A 24,358-nucleotide genomic window follows, 5' to 3' on the forward strand; every position below is an offset into this window, starting at 1 on the left:
TTCAACTACATTGGAGCCCCCCTTTTACGATCTCAAGAAATCTGACAAAATCAGGTCTTAAAAAAAGGGGAGTCTTGAAATAGGAGTGAATTTACAGAGGTTATGAACAGAAAGTCTGAGAAAACAGGGTCTTAAAAAGAACAAAGTCTTAAATTGCGGGGCCTTAATAGGAGGGTTCCACTGTATCTTTCAGGGCAAGATAGTGCCCGACACTCCTTGTTCTAAAGATAAGAATTTAGGATTGCCGGTCACACACAGACAGAGACACCTATGCTCACATTTTGGGCTTGTACTTTTAGGCTTAAAATATGTTTTTTATAGCATTTTGTCAATTGAAGATTTTTCCCTCAAATTTATAGCATTTTACTGTGTGTTTGTGTGTGTATGTGTATGTGTATGTGTGTGTGTGTGCATCTCTGTGTGTGTGTGCTTTGATTTGAATGTTGTAAAGTTAGGATCTGATGTATCCCCTTCAGTGCAAAAAAATATGATTTTGTGCTATTTCTCTTATGAGAGAGAGAGAGAGAGAGAGAGAGAGAGAGAGAGAGAGAGAGAGAGAGAGAGAGAGAGAGAGAGAGAGAGAGAGAGAGAGAGAGAGAGAGAGAGAGAGAGGGTGGAGAGAGAGAAAGAGAGAGAGAGAGAGCCGTCAACAATTCAACAAAAAGGCAGACACAGGTAGTTATATTCCTTTTACATTTTTATTCCTGATCAAGTATGTGTTATAGAGCAAATGATATTAAATTAAATGCAGATATGTTCACTTCAAAACAAACACAGGATTTGTGAAAATGAGTATATGATTTGTTCTGTTTGCATTGATCAAGTTCATAACTGAATTTTGTAATCAATAATGTGTTCATCAACAACTCCAAAACAAATTTAAAGAAGCACTCGCAACACCGGCACGTTTGGCCTAGTGGTAAGGCGTCCGCCCCGTGATCAGGAGGTCGTGGGTTCGAACCCCGGCCGGGTCATACCTAAGACTTTAAAATTGGCAATCTAGTGCCTGCTCCGCCTGGCGTCTGGCATTATGGGGTTAGTGCTAGGACTGGTTGGACCGGTGTCAGAATGTGACTGGGTGAGACATGAAGCCTGTGCTGGAACTTCTGTCTTGTGTGTGGCGCACGTTATATGTCAAAGCAGCACCGCCCTGATATGGCCCTTCGTGGTCGGTTGGGCGTTAAGCAAACAAACAAACAAAGCACTCGCAACTTATCAAAATGCAAAATACCCAAGGTATCAATAAGGTGTGAGCAAGTTGGACCTCATTTGTTTAGGTAGTTCTGTTAAAATACGTGTACTATGAGCAAAAATATATTTTCAGTTTATCAATCACAGCAACAAGAGAGAGAGAGAGAGAGAGAGAGAGAGAGAGAGAGAGAGAGAGAGAGAGAGAGAGAGAGAGAGAGAGAGAGAGAGAGAGAGAGAGAGAGAGAGAGAGAGAGAGAGAGAGAGAGAGAGAGAGAGAGAGAGAGAGAGAGAGAGAGAGAGAGAGAGAGAGAGAGAGAGAGAGAGAGGGAGAGAGAGAGAGAGAGAGAGAGCATTGTGGCAGGTTTTCCTCACCACCATACAGTAAACTTGCAACGTAATATTTCTTTACAAGATCAAATCCAGTGGCCCTCACTGAAACGGGTCACTCTTAAATACAGTGATTGCAATAAATGTATCAGCAAAAACGATCAACCAAAATATCAACCAGTATGCATGACACGTTGCTGTTTTTATTTCACATTCTAGGATTTTGAGAATTTTCTGGAAAAATATGGGACATTTCGTTTTAAGCAAGATCCAAGCAACACTCCTATAAATTTATTTCAAGTGAACAGCTGACAAACTGTGTACCAAGAGTGCACATGTACTAATAGCTGATTATTTATCCTGCCATAAATAGCTTCCACACTAAATGCTCAATGTCAATAAGAGGTGACCATATCAGTTTTTCGTTGTCCGGGGGTCCTGCGGCTAATTCAAAACGATGTAAAAGTTAAATTTATATCGCCTCTGCCGTGAGCTAACTGCGGCACATCAATACATGTCAATTACTTCTATCTCCTAGTCCTGAGAGCAATAAATACTACCAAAAATGTCATATCCGTTACTGTCAGGGCGTACTTTTTAAGAACATACATGTACATTTATTTTAAATTATAGACAAACTCTTTCTGATCACATGCAATATCATTTTAAATGACACGACTATCAGTGCTGTTGCTGCAGTCATTTTTGTGCAGGAGAAGTTCTTGTGCGTCAACACCATGACTATAAGTAAATGGTCGGGGAAATAGGCACAAAAGCAGTAACTTCTTTCGGGAATATAATTAGATCCCATTTTTGTGGCCTTTTTACACACAAATATCCCTAAAACAACCTTTAGGTTTTGTACAAGGCTTTGTTTATTGCTGAGGTAGGTCTGAGTCTATCAAATAGGCAACAAAGAGAGAAAAAAATAGACTTGGGGGTTCCACAACCATCATCTAAGTTACCGGCTTTTTCTAGCACAAGAAAACAATTTAAATGTTCAACAACTATAAAACACGAAATCATACATGCACCATCATATCTCATTATCACATCTTGAATCCTTGACGAGACAAGCCGGCCAAATGACCAAATGACGGTGAGCTGAAAAGACAACCAAACTGGGCTTGTTCTAGTCACAAATATCAGATTTTATCCTCAGTGTATTTTATTACCAATTCATGTCTGAATATTATAGGTCAACTGGTCCTCAGAAGTTGTAAAACTCAAATAGTCAGTCAGTCAGCGCCAGCGCAAAACCTAAAAATACACTTCTTGATAGTCCATCAAGACATTTCATATAAGCCCTGGCCTGGCCAAAAGCAAAGTGTTTATCCCCACTGGGCGTTTCCGCTGTTGTTGCTGTTGTTGGGGTTGAACTCGTTGCAGGACATGGCCATAGGGGAGGCCATGCCGAAGTCGGTCTGTATGGCGTCAAGGTCGGCCTGGCTGATGTTCCCCGTCACGTCCAGCCAATCAGCCATCAGTGACGATGACAGCGGGCTCAGCTCTGCTCCACGCCTACACATTTAAAAAAAAGAAAGATTATAAGTTACAGTTTTGAGTAAGGAGTAAGGGTAACATTAACCTCAGGAGGAACTGTCACCTAAATTGTTCCAAAGTTTATTATCTTAATCTGGATTATCATGAGTTGACTCTTTCACGTGTTTTAGCCTTTAGTGTTAAATGATCAGCACCAGGAAATTGCAATGTTTATTGGTATTGCAGTATTTTTGCTGTGTATGCAAGGAATGTTACTGTTTTATATTCTCCCCTGTTATGTTGAATGCTGTCTGATGCTATATATATGTTTGTATACATGTACACCACACCTGAATTTATCTTTTTGAAATAATACAGTTTTCTATGTCTAATTCTAAAGAGTCTGGCTGCTTCAAGATAAGAAAATATTATTCAGGTACGCTAAAAATCATCAACCATTCTTCCTCACTCTGTGCAGAATATATACAAGGCTAACAAAAATCTGATAAATGCTTGTACATGTATATTCACTGCATCATTTTTCCAACACTCAAACAGATGTACAAGGACAGATCAACACAGACTGTAAGAAAATCCCTCAACCCCCATCCCTTCCCTAGCCCCAACTTCCCTCTCAACCCCTCAACTTTGTTACCCTATTGTGCACCAGTGTTGTTCCCAGGCCTCTGTCTTTGGTCATTTATGCATACTTTTTTAAACTGATGCAATTGTTCTGACCCCAGGCCGGTCAAAGTCAAACGTCCGATAGTTCTAACCCAATGGATTTCTTTTGTCACAAATTTGTGTGTGTGGATAGGACATTTTGACCAATACATATTTTGAATCCAGGTCCAACTGATCCATATTCTTCTGTGTATGTGAACAACACTAGTGTACACAAGTGTGTTTGTATAAAATACACACAATGTTCCCATAAAACAAGATACAGTTGAACCCCCATTTTAAGACCTAAAATTTTTCGAAAAAATCAAGTGTTAAAAAGGAAGGGAGTCTTAAAATGGAGGTAAATTTACAGAGGTTACGAACAAAAAGTCTGAGAAAACAGGGTCTTAAAAAGGAGGAAGTCTTAAATTGTGTGGTCTTAAAAGGGGGGTTCAACTGACTAAGGGGGTTCAAACTTGACTCACCCCGTGTTATCCAAAGAATCGGCCATCAAGACGTCCAAGTCCATTCCGACACCGTACCCTCCGCCGGTGCCTCGAGGGGTCAGCGACAGGGATGGGGGGAAGATGCTGGACAGTTTGTTGCTGAGCATGGCCACAAGGTCCACGCCACCGTCCTGTTTCGGGGCAGACACTCTCAGGTTCGGACCCGACTTCTCTCCTCGCGTTTGAGAGTGGGAGCGGGAGTGGGAGTGAGGATGGTCTTCAGGGGGCTCCACTTCGTGGCCCTGAAGATGGGCGTGGAGGGGGGCGGGGATGTAGGGGTGTTGTGGGTGTTGATGTTGATGGTGTTGATGGTGGTGGTGGTGGTGGTGATGGTGGGAAGTAGATGGAATAGGTACGGGGTGAGGGGCGTGGAAAACTTGCGGCTGTTGGAAGCTATGAGACTGTGCTCCACCGACAGCTTGGCTGCTTCCCGGAGCGGTGTTGGACTGTGCTCCCATCGAGGCCTGCACATGATGTGACCCAGCTGTTGCTTCTGCCAAAGTAGGGCGAGATCCCATGGAAGCTTGGGGATGTGAGGCTTGAGCCAAGTTTGGATGTGAACCCATCGACTGTGACAAACTTGGGTGAGGCACTAGTGAGCTGTGGGCCATGGTGGGAAGAGATCCCACCAAACTTTGAGCCAGAGTCACGTGTCCTGCAATTCCAAAGCCGCCATGCATTGCGCCATCTTTCGCTCCCAGCATCTGAAAGTCGGTGGCTGTGTCTGTGTAGCGGGTGAAAGGAAGAGCGGTAGTATTGGCGCCTTCAATGCCAGTGTGTCCTGCAAACTGTAGGCCTGTGGGGTTGTTCTGAACCTGTTGCCCAGCGCTGTATGCTGCACCTTGGTTAGACGGCATGAAGTATTGCTGAGCCACTGGGGAGACGTGCCCTGCTTGCCGAGTTTGGGGCGTAGTGTAGCACACACCGCTCTGCCCAGTACTCGCCTGAAAGGCTGCGTTTTGATAGCCAGCTGCTATGCAGTGGTTGGCTCCTGTGTGGCCAAACTGCGTAGCATCTTGATGCTGGGACGGCTGCGGTGTCTCATGAGGTTTGTAGTTGGAAAACAGCACCCCAGGCTTCACTTGAGAGTCAGAAAAGAAGCTGCATGATTCAAAACCACCGTGTTCATGCTTCAAAGGTCCCTGGCTGATCACTTCATGACTAGAAGCTGGTGCGTTGGCAAATAACCCAGAATTCACAGGAATTGTTCCCTTAGTGTCTGTTTCATGCGTTGAGTCTGTTTTCACCGGGTGCTGGCAATGCATCTCAAGAAACTCGGTCAAGTTCTGTGGATGCTGAGGCACGCCTCCACTGTGCCGTAGGTTTGCCGGATGGCACTGGTTCTGGCTGGAGGGTGACTGGCTTAGTCCAATGTTGGCAGATTGATTGGGGTCAGGGGACGGAGGGAAACCGTGCACGTTGTGAGCATTCTGCTGCTGGCCGAGCGAAGGGGAGGCTGAGTTGTGATGCGGGCTGTGAGCAGTTTCCTGAGCTCTGACGAAATCCCCGGAATCATTTCTCACGATGGTGGCTTGAGGTGGGGTGTGGACAGGCCGGGAACCAACCACTTCCCCACCGCTCTCCCTCCCCCCTCCCTCCTGAGGTTGCTTCAGCGCTTCTTTCAACGCCTCTGCCTGTGTTTCTGTGATGCACAGACTTCCAGAGTGCCTGTGCAAATCCACCACACTTCCCTCGTGAAACGATGACCTTGATCCCGACTGCTGCTGAAACTGCTGCTGCTGTGAGACAGTTACCTGCCCCTGCTGAAGTGTGGTCTGCGGTTGCAGGGCAAGAACCACCTGACTGTGAGAGAGGGTTGCCATCTGGGTGTGAGGAATAACAATCTGACCTTGGGACTGGGCGATCGGGCACTGCCCGAGGGTCAGCTGTCCAGGCACTACGGCCTGGGGAATAACACCTGCTGGGAGAATGGTGGGAGGGGTGGTGGTGGTGGGGGCTGGGTGAGGGGGGGACAACCCGGGAGGGCTGGAGGGGTTGAGGTTCCCCTGCTGGAGATAGACAATAGTGGTGGTGGTGGTGGAGGGAGGCTGGGTGTTGGCCGGTGTGGTGGTGCTGGTCTGCGGGTTGTCTTTTTTCTGCATGGACGACCATCGTGCCAACATTTCTCTGTCGGCCGCTGACAGCTCTGCTGCTGGAGGCTGGTCTGTAACAGATCCCAAATAAAATGGTGACAAAAATGTGAGGAACATTATTGCTCGAAAACAGAGCATGGATGTTAAACTTACTCAGCCGCACACCAAACAAAAACATATGACTATCCAGGGATGTTGCAGGATTAGCTTTCCTGGGTAATCCTGCCAAAATGACCATTGACATTTCAGCAGTTTATGGACCTTGGTCATTGTACCAGAAGTGCAGGTAGCTAATTAAACCTAAACACACACACACCTGGGTAGTTTAACTTGTTGCTGCTAGCTTTCCATTTGGAGGAAACAGCCTGAGTTTCTCTGCGATGGGGCAAGAATTAATCCCAAAAGAAAAAAAGAAAAAAAGTTCAGCATTTCTACTAAAATCACAGCAAATTTTTTTGCGAGTAGGAACAACTTTCAGCGTTCTACTGCCTATTGACGTTAAAACACATTCCTGTCATCTGTCACCAAGCACCCGGAGAAGCAAACAGGTTCAGTACAGCTACAATTATGAAGAACGTTTTACAACCTGCCACTGATTTGTGGATACTGTTTGCTGCTCTTCTACGTATACAAAGATAGAAACATACCTTTGTTTTTCTTCTCCTGCATTTTCTTCAGCTTGTTGTCCCTCTTTTTCTTCCTCTTTTCTTCTCTCTCTCGCTGGCGCTGTGCTGCTGTGACGGGGCGTGGCTTGTCATCTTCTCCACACGATTCTGTTGGGAATTAAAATGGGGAAAAATGAATTAAAAACAGCTATGGCAAACCTGTGCTTGCAGTACTGGCACTTCACTTAAGATGAGTTTCCAGAAACTGTGTTTGACATACGATCACACACATGTATACATACCCATACAAAAATCTTTCTCTCTCACACACACATTCAAGCATGCATGCACGCACACATACACAAACAAATACACAGACATGTGAGCATACAAAGATGCAGACACACTAACTAATGAAACATATCCTTCTCTTTCTCTCTCTTTTCCCCACAAACACACACACACACATACACTCACAAACACACACACACACAGAGCACACACCTGTAGTGTAGACAAATGCACACACACACACCCACAAACACACACCCACAAACACAAACCAGGGGTCGACACTAACTTATTTGGCCTGGGGCCACACTGGCCCCAGAGATGGAAATTGCTGGGGCGGAAAACAAAAATCTGGGGCCCACTCTCAGTATTCACGTGCGGCAATGCATTGAATGTCTGTTTTTCTTCATCGTACACATTCTTTCAACCATTTGACATTGAAATTACGACAGCGCTTCGCGCTTTTGGCTGCATCGGTCTCCTTTTTTCGTTTCTCTCCACCCTGTTCTTCATCTTCATTTCCATGGTTTTTTTTACACCAGGGATATGTTGCCACATTTTGCGTTTGGCCTTTGAAGGCGATACTTATCTCTCACGCTAAAGAGACCAATCTGGGAGTTATTTCCCTTGCGGCATTGTCCTTCGACGATTTCAATGTTTTTTTCTTGACTGCGGCATTGATCGTAACGCAAATTTCAGTGACGACTTTGACTGGCGATTTTTAGTGATTGGCTCTGGCATTAGAATTTTCGGTTTGTCATTGTTGGAATTTATCCTGGGGCGGAGTGGGCCCCAAGCTTCGGCAATGTTTGGGGCGGAACACAAAACTCTGGGGCGTTCCGCCCCCCGCCCCCGCTAGTGTCGAACCCTGCAAACACACACACAAACACACACACACACAAACACACACACACACACACACACAAACACAAAAAGCAGACACCTGTACAGAGACGCACACACACTGACCTGTTCGCTGGCGATGACTGAGCAAGGCTTGCTTGACTAGCGCCTTGGTGTCCTCTGATATGGTTTTGTTTTCTGACGATTTTCTGTCTCCAGCCTTTCCTTCCTTGTCAGGCTCCTGTCACATAAACATAACTAAATCCCTGCGCCTTGAATAATGTGCGCGATATAAATTGCATAAAATAAAAAAAATAAAAAAATAAAAATAAATCCCTGCGCTTAGAACTGTACCCACGGAATACGCGCGATATAAGCCTCATGTTGATTGATTGATAAACATAACTGTGTAGAAGCAGGTACATGTATTATCTTAGTAGTTTTTATTCATGAAGCTTTGTCAGCGTGGAAAACAAATATCAAGGAACACTGTTTTGTGGTAAATAGTCTTGTACACAGGTTAGCCTTGTCTTGAAAACAAAATTGGTTGAAAATTGGAGAGAGTGCCGAAAAGATTGTTGTTTTTCTTCTTCTTATCGTCCGAACAACCTATATGATTACCCCAGGAGTGCCTTTAAGAACTAAAATCTGCAAGATGCCGAAAATTGCCCAAAAAAGTTCACATGGTAGAGCATACTACAGTTACATACTGATAAACCGACAGACAGACACAAACATAAGAAAGAAAGGAAGATCGACAGGTAAACAGAAGAAAGACAGACAGACACACAGACAGACGCACAGCCCTTCACAAGCCCATCACTAACCTGTTTCACACTCAGCGGAGTGCGAGGACCCTGGGTGTCCATTGCTTTGCCGTCAGTGGACTGAGCGCTGAGCATTTCAATGTCACTCAGACACGGCAGCTGTAGATTGGCCGTGTCCACAGACACCGGTGATTTTTTGGTGGGTTTTTCCAAGGGCTTTTTGAAGACCTCCTCGCTGTGCTGGGGAGTGGTGGCTAGAGAGAGGGACTGGATGGAGACGGTGTCTCGTGGTGGCGTGGAGCGGTCTTCATCAGGTTTAGGACGAGCTGGGTAAAGAGGAAAGCAAGATACTGTAGCAGTCGGCCACTTTTTTGTGCAAAAGCTTCTCTGGTAAGGTCATGATACAATCACGCAAAATCACGAAGCAAAAGGAATAGAAAAAGGAATAGAACAAGGATGACAAATGACAAAAGACCAGACAACCCCCCCCCCCCCCCCCCCACCCCCCCCCCCCCCCCCCAAAATAAAATAGTCTCATGTTGTTAAATGAAGAAAAACGCATGAACAACATGGCAATGGAAAGTGGACAAAATCTGATATAAATCTAATATAAAATATCAATCAATCAATCAATCTTCTTCTTCTTCTGCGTTCGTGGGCTCAAACTCCCACGTACACTCGTGTTTTTTGCACGAGTGGAAGTTTACGTGTATGACCGTTTTTTACCCCGCCATTTAGGCAGCCATGATCAATCAATATGAGGCTTATATCGCGCGTATTCCGTGGGTACAGTTCTAAGCGCAGGGATTTATTTTTATTTTATTTTTAAAATATTTTTATGCAATTTATATCGCGCACATATTCAAGGCGCAGGGATTTATTTATGCCGTGTGAAATGGAATTTTTTTTACACAATACATCACGCATTCACATCGGCCAGCAGATCGCAGCCATTTCGGCGCATATCCTACTTTTCACGGCCTATTATTCCAAGTCACACGGACAACAAAATATGATATGTTCAACTTTAAAACTGATTGTAATACCACAACCACCACTAACCCAAACAAAGCTCAAAATTAGGACGGGGTAAACCTCATGAATTATATCACCATCAACAAAAAATCCAATGCAGACAGACAAAACTTCAAAATCAGCTTCATACCTGATCCACCATGATCACCGACAGCTTCGCTCCCCTTTCCTGGCTCTCCAGAATTCACGCTGACCATCAACTGCAGCTGATCTTTGAAGGACGAAACAATCGTATCCCCAGCGACTCCCCTATCCGATGACTCCTCCGACTTGGGAGCTGGGCGGAGACAGACGGGGAAGCTGAGCGTAGGGGTCCTTGGCTGGTGGAACTCCATGCTTTCCTTGTAGATCACCTCCCTTAGATTATCTCTGTCCATATGAAGGAGCTGCAAAACATGATGGAAAGATAATTGTACAAATGAAATCCAAAACTGATCAGACTGTTTCAAGACTTTCCACATTCAAGAATCAAACAGCAAAAAAAGTTAGTTTATTGAATGTGTAACTACGCGAATTGACTAAACATTTTTTTAATCACATCTTGATCCCTTGATCTCTTAGCTTTTATAAGAACTACAATTTTAACTTTAATTTTAAGCAAAAATGTTTTCAGAAATTGTTTGTCAATAATTTAACGTTCTATAAACTAGCCTTTCGTTTAAGTTTGGTCCTTCATGTTTTTGCGTTTTGGTAAAGATTGACTGAATGTGCGGTTTTATTTGTGTTTTAATGGCTCCATGCTTTTCCCCCGCAAAACCTGTACGACAGCAATCACATCTTTGTACGCACGTTTTCATTCCTTTCCCTTTTAGATGTCTCTTGTGCACTTTTTCATTCTGCTCTTCCCCCGATACATATGATTCTCAACACTACACAATCAACACTAACACAATCACCTGTAAGTGTAGCTATCCTCTGATTCATCAGCTCTTTTCCTTTTTAAATTTGACTATAAACAAGACAGTAGACAGCAAAAAGAATGCTAACATTAAAGGCACTAACTCAACCTGATAAAATGTTAAAAAACAACAAAAAAAAACAACAAGAAGACTCCTTTCCTCAAGAGAAACAAACACACAAACACGCCCCCCCCCCCCCCCCCCACAAACACACAATATCCCCCTCCTCCCCCCCCCCCCCCCTTTCCAATCTAATCATCTCACCTCCTTCTCAAAGTCAAACTCAAAGGACGGCACACAGATGGGCTCATCATCGGGGTCGTGGTACTTGGACATGAATGGATGCTTCAAGGCTCGCTCCACCGTGATACGCTCCGCTGGGTTCATGACCAGCATCTTGCCCAACAGATCCAGAGCCTTTCTGCTGGCCTTGGGAAACAGCGTGGACCATGCCATGGGTTGGTGGTGACCCAGACCTAGTTTAATATAATTAGCAAAGTACTGTTTACAACATTGACCTTTTCATCTATGTTTTCTTCAATGTTCTTTTGGGATGTTATCTTGACCTAAATTCCTCTTCTTCTTTAAACTCTCACAAACACTCATGTTTTTGCTAAAGTGGGTCGGGATTCGAACACTCTCAACCTTCCGCATGGGAGGCTGGCGTCTCATCCACTAGGCCATTGCGACCGACAGATCTCAATTCTGACACCGCTTTAAAAGGTACCGTATTTTTCGGGTTACAAGGCGCTACAGCGCATAAGGCGCAACCCCTTCTTTAAACAAAAATTGTAATCCAGTCACCCATTGGGCGCAGGGGGCCGATAGGGTGCACCAAAATTGAAAAAGTATACCGGTAACAAACGGTCGAAGAATGAAAATAAGTCGCACATCAAAGGAAGAATACAGAGTGGAAATATGTGTGCTCTGTGTGTGCGGCGAGATCAAAGGCAGGTCCATTGTGATAGCTGGGTTGCCTTGTTTAGACACTGACCTTCTTCCCAGGGGTCAATGACCCAGTTTTAGCTATGAGAGGTGGTTCCCCTGTCATATCTGAGAGAGGAAACACTTCCTGCACCCCCGCGAGTTTAACCTATGGGGCGGTCTCTTTGATGTCTTGAGAGGAAACTTGGCCAGGGTAGTACCTAGTAGCTGAAACATGCATTATCACAAGTTGTTTGACTGGTACTCATGCGGTCTCTTTGATTTTTTTCGTATTTCATACACGGATTAGGCCCTTTGTTATACAAGGGCAGGGGTCAAACTCGAGGAAAAAAGTAGCGCCTTATGACCCGGAAAATACGGTACACTGCATCTTTCAAATACTGTCCCTTCCCCTAAAGACCATTACAGTTTCTGCTCTGATCACCTGTGACAAAGATCTAATTTCCACGTACAAAATCACGCGACCCTGGCTAAACATCTAACATTCAGTATACCAACATATCCTTAATAACCAATCACTGGGGCCATAGAAAATCCTCCTATAACTGTCCGTGTACTTGCATCACTGTATGGCAGTAAGCCAACGTACAACAGAAGTTGTCTTTTATTCTTTCATTTGAGGGACTTCTCATTTTACCACCCACATAATTTTATTATGTATTGGTACCTGTAATGATAGGACAACCTTTGGAGCAGCCAAAATGTCCTTTAATATTGCACGTGGCCTCTCATGACACTGATATTTTATCATAATGCAAAGACAACAAGGTGTCCCAGCATTGGAGAGACCTCACCTAACAGGTACCACTGTACTTACACCATTTATCATTGCTTGACAGTAGGCCAGTGAACAAAAGGTGGCCTTTGACAGTCTTTCATCAATCAATCAATCAATCAATCAATATGAGGCTTATATCGCGCGTATTCCGTGGGTACAGTTTAAAGCGCAGGGATTTATTTATTTATTTATTTATTGCTTGATTTATTTATTGATTTATTTTCCAAGCCTCAAGACTCAATCACACCGGCTGTACTTACTCTTAATGATTCTTTTGAGGACCTCGCTCTGGCAGTTGCCGAGAACAGCTTCTGACGGTGTTCCTAGCAGCCCCAGGACCAGCTTCACCTGCGTAAGGTAGTCCTTACCTGTTGAAGAATCAAGCAGTGTGTCAACATTTGTGGATTGAAAATATATATAGACAAAACTATCAATTGAAAAAAAACAAGTCGCGTAAGGCGAAAATACAATATTTAGTCAAGTAGCTGTCGAACTCACAGAATGAAACTGAACGCAACGCAACGCAGCAAGACCGTATACTCGTAGCATCGTCACTCCACCGCCCGTGGCAAAGGCAGTGCCCGTGGAATTGACAAGAAGAGCGGGGTATTCGTTGCGCTGAGAAGGATAGCACGCTTTTCTGTACCTCTCTTCGTTTTAACTTTCTGAGCGTGTTTTTAATCCAAACATATCATATCTATATGTTTTTGGAATCAGGAACCAACAAGGAATAAGATGAAAGTGTTTTTAAATTGATTTCGAAAAAAAAAAATTGATAATAATTTTTATATATTTTAATTTTCAGAGCTTGTTTTTAATCCAAATATAACATATTTATATGTTTTTGGAATCAGCAAATGATGGAGAATAAGATAAACGTAAATTTGGATCGTTTTATAAATTTTTATTTTTTTTTACAATTTTCAGATTTTTAATGACCAAAGTCATTAATTAATTTTTAAGCCACCAAGCTGAAATGCAATACCGAAGTCCGGGCTTCGTCGAAGATTACTTGACCAAAATTTCAACCAATTTGGTTGAAAAATGAGGGCGTGACAGTGCCGCCTCAACTTTCACGAAAAGCCGGATATGACGTCATCAAAGACATTTATCAAAAAAATGAAAAAAACGTTCGGGGATTTCATACCCAGGAACTCTCATGTCAAATTTCATAAAGATCGGTCCAGTAGTTTAGTCTGAATCGCTCTACACACACACACAGACACACAGACACACGCACATACACCACGACCCTCGTTTCGATTCCCCCTCGATGTTAAAATATTTAGTCAAAACTTGACTAAATATAAAAAGAGAGAGAACTCAGAAAATAATGTATGACTAATGATCATTCAGTGTCCTCACAAAACATGCATTACAATGGAACACCACTTTTGAGACCCCCAATATAACTTTATAAATAGAGAATACTACATGGCTTGCTGTGTCGTACCAGATTTACACGAGTTGTTTTTTAAAAATATTGAACTGCGAGCGAAAGCGAGCTGTTCACTATTTGAAAAAGCAACGAGTGTAAATCTGGTACGACACATGCACAGCAAGCCATGTACTGATGTAGTATTCTGTTTATCCTACATACTGTACTTACGTGTATTTTACTGAAAATGTCCTGCAGTCGAGGCAGCTAAATTGAAGACGCTTGTTTTGGAACCTCGATCTCTTCTAAAACCTCGTGCAATCTATTACGTCAAAGCAAAGAAACGTCACTCTGAAAGTTTGGCGTGACGTGTTAGTTCTAAAAATTCATCGAGGGTAATTAGCGAGCGCAATTTTTTTTTATTATGACGTTTGTCTTGGTGACTTTGGCATCATAAGCAGTGGAAAAACAGGTCTCAGCCAGACTTGCTTGACATGACCTCATTTAAATGATATACACACGTGTGATTTGAACGATTATTATCTCACGAGTGTCTCTCTCACGTATATATAGAACTAGATGATTACCCGCTTCGCCGGGAAGAAGTAGAGCCAAATACCAAGCCGGGTGTACGCCGGCTTTGCCGGCGCACGAAGGAAAGGAGATAAACGCGCAAAACACTGGAGACCTTCTAAAAATAGTAATGTGCAGTGACCTTCTAAAAATAGTAACGTAGTAATGGGAATATGGATTGACGCCACACGGAGGAAAAGAGATAATCGCGGCTGAAAACACTGGAGAAGATAAGGAAGAGTTACTGGTAGTGGATCCAGACCAAAAAAATCAAAATCGGTTCAGCGCGCACACACACTGAGAGCACGTGTTGAAATATCTCATCGATGAGGTTGTGTCCGGGGTGTAGCTAAATACAGTGTCCAAATTTGAAAAAGATCCACCAAGAACTTTGGCCGTGCATCGCGAACAGACAGACAGACAGACACTAGTCGTATATATATTTCACCCCTTATAACACACTGCTTTTTCACATTACTTTGGGATTTACCTGACCGTGGTAAGACTCTCTTCTAAAGTAATTCACAAACAAACAAACAAACAAACAGCAAACAAACCGCCTAAACAAAACAAAAAGAACCATCAGAGATACAGATCGAGAGAGGGAGGGAGGGAGTGTGAGAGAGAGATCCAGAGTGTAGGGGGGTGGGGGGTGGGGAGAAGACAGAGAGAGAGAGAGAGAGAGAGAGAGAAAGAGAGAGAGAGAACGAGAGAGAAAGACAGGGAGACACAGAATGAGCGGGAGAAAGAGTAAGAAAGACAGCATGGTAAATAAAACAGCAAAACTCAACCTGGAAATAAATGTTTCCTTCCAAGCATCTCAGCAAAGATGCAACCCACGGACCACATGTCGACAGCAGTGCCGTACTCCAAGAGAGAGAGAAGAATCTCTGGTGCACGATACCAGCGTGTGGCAACATACTGCGTCATGTAGTGAGACGGCGCATCCGGCTGGGAGTTCACACCTCGCGCCATACCTGAGAATGGAACAAATTGATTTTGCTTGGACAAGCGAGGAGAAGAAATGCAATTTTTAACACTTTGTTAAAAAGATCATGCACGTTTTCTAATGTGAGTGATTTCTTTAGCAAGCTTATCACATTTTATGCAAACAATTGTCAGTGCTATTGGTTTATTGTGTTTGCTTTTTTGTTAACACACACTTTTTCTTGTGTAATAAATAAAAAAGTATTTGTGTTGATTACTGAGGATTAATAATGCTTCCCGGCAGCCCGTAATTTCCGCACAAACAGTTCAAAAGCAAATTTTGGAAAAAAGAATCACACTAACTGATGACACCAAGTTCAGCAAAAAGAACATATGTACATACCACGTAGTAATAAGTCACACATAAAAAAAGCTTAAAGTAGGGAAATATCACCTTTGTTCACACTATCAATCAATCAATCAATCAATGAGTCTTATATCGCGCATATTCCGTGGGTACAGTTCTAGGCGCTCTGCAGTGATGCCGTGTGAGATGAAATTTTATACGGCCAGTAGATTGCAGCCATTTCGGCGCATATTTACCTTTCACGGCCTATTAATCCAAGTCACACGGGTATAGGTAGACAATTATTAACTGTGCCTAAGCAATTTTACCAGGAAAGACCCTTTTGTCAATCGTGGGATCTTTAACGTGCACACCCAATGTAGTGTACACGGGGGGAGGTTCGGACACCGAAGAGAGTCTGCACACAAAGTTGACTCTGTGAAATAAATTTCCGCCGAACCTGGGATCGAACTCACGCTGACAGCGGCCAACTGAATACAAATCCAGCGCGCTACCAACTGAGCTATATCCCCCACTAAAATGATATACATAATGCAACTGAGTTTAAAAAAATGCATCACCCTACATACTTGACTCCTGACTGTCACTGACCTGTAAAAATGCCCAAGGGCTCTCTGTTAACCAAACACTCTTCCCCTCTCTACAATCCTTGATCATTTCATATCTCCAATGACCCCTTCCCTTCTATTTCCTCTTGTGTTTGCATGCATGCGGATTTTGCAAAGGAGACCATCTGTTTGATTTAGGAGGAAGCACTGATCCCCCCTGCTTAGATCAAACATTTGAACAGCATGTGGGCAGAGAGTGCGATTGTGATTCGATCCAGCTGTTAACTCATACATTAGGACAGAAGGGGGCTACATATAGTTAGGGTATTATAATGTGCGCTGAATTTATAATTAAATGCCATAAATATTCTTTGTCTCTCTGTGTAGAAATTGTTTTAATACAATGTACTCCGATGTCTGTGTATGTGTGCCACTGCAGTGTGTGTATGTGTGTGTGTGTGTGTGTGTGTGTGTGTGTGTGTGTGTGTGTGTTTGAGTGTGTGTGTGTAAGTGTGTAAGTGTGTAAGTGTGTGTGTGTGCGTGCGTGTGAGTGAGTGTGTGTGTGTATGTGTGTGTGTGTGTGCGTGTGAGTGAGTGAGTGTGTGTGTGTGCATGACTGTGTGCGTGTGTGCGTGCGTGGGCGTGCGTGTGTGTGTGATTGTGCAATTCCTGTTGGTTGCTCTGGCCTCAATGCATTGCTTATGCTTAGTACTGTGAATCGGGTTTCTCAGTCAAACCTAACGCCAGCCCAAAACAAAATCTAATCCACTAAACAGTCTTGGTCTCATAATTTGTTGTGAGCCTTAAGTTAAACAGACCTATGAGAAGCTCAATTACAGACCAGCCTTTAATATAACCTAACATTCAAACAATAACATGTAAAATTTCATACAGAATGATGCATCAAGCAAACACACTTACCAAAGTCACCAATGCGAACACACTTACCAAAGTCACCAATGCGAACATGGCAATCTTCATTGACCAGCAAGTTGCTCGGCTTCAGATCTCTATGGACGACGTTTGCCGAGTGGATGTACTTGAGGCCTCGCAGAATCTGGTAGAGGAAATAGCGAATATGCTCCTCCGTCAGCGGCTGTTTTGAGTAAATAATGCGATGGAGGTCGCTCTCCATGAGGTCAAAAACCACGTAGACATCCTGGAAGTCATGGTACGACTCCTTGGGCTTCAGAATCTCCCTGATGGCGATGATGTTGTCGTGCTTGAAATGTTTCAGGATCTTGATCTCCCTGTAGGTGCGCTTGGCCACCGCTAGAGCATCAAAAACACAGGGGATCTTTTTGATGGCCACTTTGTCTGAGGTTTTCTTGTAAATGGCCGAGCAGACGACACCGTACGCACCGATTCCAATCTTTTCGATGGGCTGGTAGCCGGTGTTGTCAAGGTCAAACTTGACTTGGAGTGACCTTTTAGCAAGATTCTTGCGAATGAGGTCAATGTCTTTACTTTTGTTTCCTGTGTTTGTGCCAGCCTTGGGCGAGGTTTTCTCCTCCATGTTTTTCGATTTGAAATCCATTTTTTCCAGAGCAGTCAGTTGGAATTTACTGCTCAAGCGAATTAATCGGTATCTGAAACACAATGGCAAAATGCAGATATGTAAGTCAAAGTGGAAGAAAAATGGAACAGAACTCACTCGCATTGTATGCATCAGTTGATTGGATACCTGCACATTTTTATACAAAGTGAGAGAGAGTGACAACAAAATAAAATCTGTCCTTTCATTCTTCTAGTTCTAGTCACCATTTCATTACCATCAAAATCTTTCAATAATTATGTTCAACTAGACACATGATCAAATGATCGTGAAATAAACTACAGCTAGCTAAGTATCTCCGACTCTAATACCTGCAAACCTGAATGCTTTAAACTTTCCAGCAAACTTTGATACTTGAGTCTATGTCTGTACTCACAGTCACAGAATTTTGTTTGCTGCTACATTGTATCATAGATTCATACGCTTGAAAATAATAATTAAATGTTAATAAACATGTCTGTTTTACATAAAAGTTATAATATAAATGTAACATAACCTTACACCTTGAAGTGTGTGTGTGTATATATTCAGCAAGAAGAAGAATTTTTGAGGTGACCTAATCGCCACTGAGGTTCGTGATTTAAATGTCATGGTTTTAGTTTTACGCTCTTCTTTCACCTTGACCTAACACTAACAGCGCAGTAAAGTTGATTTAAATGAAGGGATGTCGTTAGGCGTCGGACATCGGACATAGACCGATTAAAAGGCTCAAATGTCCGATTCACATGGCCGCATGGGCGGTCAGATGTCCTATCGTTTTCCACTGAGCGCTGTCATTGTCCGACAAGAACTCCATTCCTTCGGACAGCGCGTTATTTGATAAGGTTAACTATTCATGGCTGAGCCTGTTTAGTACTAGTTAGTTAGAATTAGACAGCAAAGAGACCATCTATATTGGCAAATTGTTTTGTCGAATCTGTCAAGAAAAAGCTCTGTCAGGAAATCATGCAGTTTGTGTGCCAATCAAAGTAATAGTGCTGAAGGTTTTGGTTGCTTTTTAGTTTGTTTGTTTCTTTTTTTGTGTGTGTGTCCTGTTTGAAACAAAAGTAATTCTTCTTCTTCTACGTTCCCGGGTAATGTATGGCCATGTTGGGTTTGATGCGTGCATGCCTGGTTTTCTCCTGTAGATGGGTGTCGGCACAGAAGGTCTGCCCGCTGTCCTCAGCCAACATGCTCCGTCTTCATGGCAGCTCAAATTTTTTATCGAGGTTCTCTCCTCTAGATCCGCCGTGTTTCGCCTAGGGGCTTTCGCTGCCTAGTTGATAGGGTCACCTCGTAGAGGATGTGGTCATAGACCACGCACGGTCGGTCTTGGGATAGGGAAACGTTATGCTAGTCCGGAGGGATTACGCCACAATGGCCACCTCGCGAAGACCCAGGGTCCTAGACTAGGGAGGTCCAAGGGGGAGCACCGGGAGGGCTACCCCTCTACCCGCACCTCCAACACAATCCCTTCCCCTGGTAGCTTCATCCCCAAGGAGGAAACAAAGCTACCTGCAACACCCCAAACAAAAGTAATAAAACAATATACACACACAATGTTGGTGCCGGTGCATATACTGATATGTGTGTGTGCACATGATTTTGTGTTTTGCACAAAATTATAATGTCCTATTAAAATGTCTGAAAGCAGTCAAATACATGTCCTATGGATGCCGGAAAGCTCAGGACATTTGTCCTATAGGTATGAATTTGTGGCAACATCACTGTAAATTTCACCCTTAAATTACACACTCACTGTAAACATAATGGCTTTTAAGAGAATTAACAATAACACTGTTAAACAAGAAATGAAAACCAACCAAGATTTTCTAACCGCAACAGTATTACTAGGTAAATTAAACTCAGGCTTACACAACACTTGTTGTCTCCCTTACATAAATTACAATGTTAGTAATGCTACATCAATCATGCTGTGTAACTGACAAGTGACAGCTAGGAGATGACAAGTTGAAATGCAAGTTCTGTGAGTACAGCTTGTGGAACCACCCTTTCTCGACCTCAAAACATCAGGTGTTAAAAAGGACAAAGTGTTAAATAGGAGGTAAATTTAAAAGGTCACGCACACACAATCTTAAAAAGTAAGGTTTTCATTTATAAGGGGAAAGTCTTGACCAGGGGAGAGGGTGGGTTAAGATGTCAACGGTATGAAGAAAAGCAGTGCACAGAGATAGCCAGTTGAGTTATACATGAGGTATCTATACACAGACTGTCGCGATGGAAATGAATTATTCCTTCAAATAAAGTTAGAACAAGACTTTTAGTTACTATACAGACCTGGGAACCCCTGTTTTGCACTTTGAGTATTCTCAAGGAAACTTAGTGTATTTTCAGAAAAATGAGCGTACTCCACACAACATTTGAACTGCCATGATTTCACACGCGTCAGTCGCACCGTTAATTAAGTTTACCAATACGTTTAAAACAAATTCTTCTTTTAATGTGTACTGACAAAACCTGCAATCATGTGTCAAAATCCAAGATCGGCTTCGGGATGAGCTTGTTTGTTTGTTTGTTCGTTCATGGGCTGAAACTCTCACGGCTTTTATGTGTATGACCGTTTTTACCTCGCCATTTAGGCAGCCATACACCGCTTTCGGAGAAAGCATGCTGGGTATTTTCGTGTTTCTATAACCCACCGAACTTTGACATGGATTACAGGATCTTTTTCGTGCGCACTTGGTCTTGTGCTTGCGTGTACACACGGGGGTGTTCGGACACCGAGGAGAGTCTGCACACAAAGTTGACTCTGAGAAATAAATCTCTCGCCGAACGTGGGGACGAACTCACGCTGACAGCGGCCAACTGGATACAAATCCAGCGCGCTACCGACTGAGCTACATCCCCGCCCTGGGATGAGCTTTTTAAGAAAAGTAGTCTAGGAATTGTACTCGTCGTATTTTTTAACCACTGACCGTACTGCTCGTATTCTAGACAATCACGCGTACAAAATACGGCGAAATCGTATGGGTTCCAAGGTCTGTTACTATTTAACTTGAAATAGTTTTCACTGTTGACTTTCTATCCAAACACACACACACACACACATACATAGACGAACAGACAGATACATACACACACAAACACATGTAACACACACACACACACACACACACACACACACACCATGTAGTTGTACCCAAAACCTGTACTTCACTATACTTACTAACTTAGTATACTACTACTTCTACTACTAGGTCAAGTTGTACCACTGCATGACTACATTTGTAGTCACGAGGACTATGTAAGGACAGTACCAGTAGATGATAATAAAGTTCAGTTCAAGATTATCATGTCACGATGACTTCACACTTGATTTTTCACTGTTTACAATTAGGCTTGTTAAAGTTTCACGGTCATACACTGGACCTTATCCTCCATAGAGAAAGTGATAACCTTGTGCACTCTACCCGTCTGTGTCATGACCTGTCATCGGATCATACATCCCTTCTCTGCAGCCTCAGTGTTCCCAAACCCACCCCACTTCCACAGTTCAAGTCCATCCGGAACATCAACAAGATCAGACCTCTTGACTTTGCTCGAGACCTGGCTGACTCCATTACACCTGACACCTCCCTTCCCGACCTAAATCTTCACCTCCGACAGACCCTGGACAAGCATGCCCCTGTACGCCAGATACAGGTGCGGCAGCAACGCAAGCCAACTCCATGGTTCAACTCCATTTCCACAGAGCTCACTGAACTAAAACGACATCGTCGTCAGTCTGAGCGTCGCTGGCTAGCTTCTAAACTAACAGTCCACAAGCAGATCTACGAAACAGCGAAGCAGAAAGTGACTGATCTCGTCCAAGGTGCGAAGACTGCCTTCTACTCTGCTCGCGTCTCTGCTAGCAGCTCGTGTAAAGAACTCTACAGAAACATGAACACGATTCTGGGCAAAGTACAAAAGGTCATCCTTCCATTAACGATCCCGACTACTGAACTTCCAACTGCATTCTCGGACTTCTTTCTTCAAAAGATCGTGTCCATTCGAGACAGTTTCCCCCAGCCCTCACTCAGCAACGTCACCACTGAGACGTACACTGGTTCTCCATTGTTTAACTTTACACCAGTGTCCGAAAAGTTTGTTCTAGAGACTCTTCAAAAGTCTGCAAAAAAGTCGTGTGAGCTAGACCCGATTCCATCAAAACTTTTCCACGACAATCTCGAAACCCTTCTGCCCACCATTACAAACATTGTAAATGAATCACTGACCACTGGTACTGTCCCTTCTAGTTTCAAAGAGGCAGTTGTAAAACCCATTCTAAAGAAAGCCTCACTAGATCCTAACCAACTGAAGAACTATAGACCTATCTCAAATCTTCCCTTCCTTTCTAAGCTTCTTGAAAAAATCGTTCTCCACCAACTTGCTTCCCATCTCTCTTGTAACAATCTCCTGAGCCCTCACCAGTCTGCTTACCGTCCAGGACACAGTACAGAGACCGCTATTCTACGCGTAGTAAATGATCTCTTAGTCTCCCTTGATGAAGATAAAGTTTCGGTTCTTCTACTTTTGGACCTTTCGGCTGCGTTCGATACCATCGATCACGAAATTCTTCTCCGTCGGTTGGAGCAGGCTTTTGGCATTCGCAATACCGCACTTCAGTGGTTTCGGTCTTATCTAACTGAGAGAAAGCAGTTTGTTCTTGTTGGTGACCACCAGTCAGCCACAGTTCCCCTTGAGTTTGGCGTCCCACAAGGCTCTGTGCTGGGTCCTGTCCTTTTTATTCTCTATACAACTCCTCTGTCCAATGTAATCTCGACTCATTCCGTCGAGCATGAAATGTTCGCAGACGACACACAACTATACAAATCAGAATCACCTGAAAACATTCCTAACCTCCTTCACTCTCTAGACATCTGTACTTCAACTGTTAAAACATGGATGTCAGAAAATAAACTTAAACTGAATGACGATAAGACCGAGGCGATGTGTTTCTCAAAATCCAAAAAAACTCACTCTCTTCCAAAAGCAGTAACACTCGGTGCTGTTAGCATTGATTTTGCAGATAAAGTCCGCGATCTTGGAGTCATTATTGACCGCGATCTGACTATGAAACAGCATGTCACCAAAACCTGCCAGGCCGCATACATTGAGTTGAAAAGGATTAGTTCAGTCCGCTCTTGTCTGACTGAAGAGGCCACCAAAACACTAATTTCTTCGTGTGTGCTATCTAGAATAGACTTTTGTAATTCAGTACTAATCGGTAGCCCCCAGACTATCATCCAACCACTGCAAAGGGTTCAACATTCAGCTGCAAGATTAATTTGTAAATCCTCCAAGAAGCAACCTTGTACTCCCCTTTTGAAATATCTGCACTGGCTTCCGGTCAATCAAAGAATTAAGTACAAAAGCTCGTGTCTCTGTTTTAAAATCATCACTGGTTCTGCACCTTTATATCTGTCTGAACTCGTAAACCTGTACGTCCCTTCCAGATCGCTGCGCTCTGCCGCTGACACTCGAATGTTCCGAATTCCAACAAAAAAAAGAAAAGTACATGGACAACGCGCATTTTCATTTGCTGCTGTTAAAACATGGAACTCCCTTCCTTATTCTGTCAGACATAGTCCATCCTATTCTTCTTTTAGATCAAATCTGAAAACGCACCTGTTCACACAGCATTTTCTAGACTAACCAGTAACTCCCAAACTGTCTGGTGACCCCTGCAGCAGCCAGTGATCTGGAAATCGTGTGCTGCTACTTTTTTCTCTTTTCCTTGTGCAAACTACAAATCGGTTTATCTAGTCAGATAAATGGATGTGCATAAGCACGAGCTTGGTTTTGTGATTATATCTGCGGCTTTTTTGTGTGTACGCCATGTATGCAGATTGTGTAGGTATATTAGTATTCATGTGTGAGTGCATGTGTATGTGTTGTATGTATGTGTGTGCGCCTGTCTGTATGCGTGTGTGTGTGTTTGTGTGCGTGTGTGTGTGTGTGTGTGTGTGAACGTGTGTCTGTGTGTCTGTGTGTATCTGTGAATGTGTGTGGTCATAGCATGTGTGTGTGTATGCGCACGCGTATGTGCGTGCGCACGCGTGTGTTTGTTTGCGACTGCATGGATTTAAACGATGAATTTGCTTTTGTACTCCTGTTCTTTTTGTGTATTAATGCTGTATTTTGGTTTTGTACATGTGTATAGCAATGTCATTGTAAAGCGCTTAGAGCTTCTAGGTAAGCGCTCTATAAGTTTCCATTATTATTATTATTATGATGGGTGCCAGAATGCTTGCCACAGGGTGCGTCCTAAGTTATTTAGCCGAGAAGGGCGTCATCTTAATACATACCATTACCGAGGAGGAACCGTAAGCATGCATTTGTAATGATCCGCGTGTGGTACGGAAGTCCAAAACGGATTCACAGCGGAGCAGGGGGTTTACATCCTCATGTTTGTTAGATGTCTCATGTCGCATTTGTGCCGGAAGTGTCAACGAAACGTTGTCTTATAACTTTCGTTGTGTTACTATTTTTAGTTGCATAGGGGAAACGACTCTTATTTTTCTTCCATTAATGATTCTGTATTGATTCTTTGGAGAAATACATATAGTTTGCCAAGAAATGTGCTGCGATATAACATTTAAAAAA

General features: G+C 43.3%; 1 protein-coding gene across 1 annotated transcript; it reads right to left on the minus strand.

Annotated features, from left to right (window-relative positions):
• Nucleotides 1-680: 680 nt before the first annotated feature.
• Nucleotides 681-24,217, minus strand: LOC138975620 (uncharacterized). The gene is made up of 11 exons (XM_070348351.1): nucleotides 24,061-24,217; nucleotides 17,167-17,807; nucleotides 15,168-15,353; nucleotides 12,686-12,793; nucleotides 10,967-11,178; nucleotides 9,934-10,189; nucleotides 8,829-9,094; nucleotides 8,128-8,242; nucleotides 6,910-7,035; nucleotides 4,149-6,333; nucleotides 681-3,039 (listed from the first exon to the last, which is right to left on the minus strand). Exons 2-11 carry the CDS (start codon nucleotides 17,753-17,755, stop codon nucleotides 2,850-2,852), a joined length of 4,233 nt encoding a protein of 1,410 aa, XP_070204452.1. The 5' UTR covers nucleotides 17,756-17,807; nucleotides 24,061-24,217; the 3' UTR covers nucleotides 681-2,849.
• Between the last annotated feature and the right edge of the window lie 141 nt (nucleotides 24,218-24,358).

Source organism: Littorina saxatilis, linkage group LG9, assembly GCF_037325665.1.
Source record: "Littorina saxatilis isolate snail1 linkage group LG9, US_GU_Lsax_2.0, whole genome shotgun sequence".
Classification (NCBI taxonomy): domain Eukaryota; kingdom Metazoa; phylum Mollusca; class Gastropoda; order Littorinimorpha; family Littorinidae; genus Littorina; species Littorina saxatilis.

Excerpts from the sequence above, each read along its gene's own strand:
- LOC138975620 (XM_070348351.1), bottom strand. The coding sequence starts at position 17,755 with ATGGATTTCAAATCGAAAAACATGGAGGAGAAAACCTCGCCCAAGGCT. Across the intron at positions 6,334-6,909 it reads GCAGGAGAAGAAAAACAAAG|ACCAGCCTCCAGCAGCAGAG; the intron begins GTATGTTTCTAT and ends GATCTGTTACAG. Across the intron at positions 3,040-4,148 it reads GATTCTTTGGATAACACGGG|GCGTGGAGCAGAGCTGAGCC; the intron begins GTGAGTCAAGTT and ends TTAAATGTGTAG.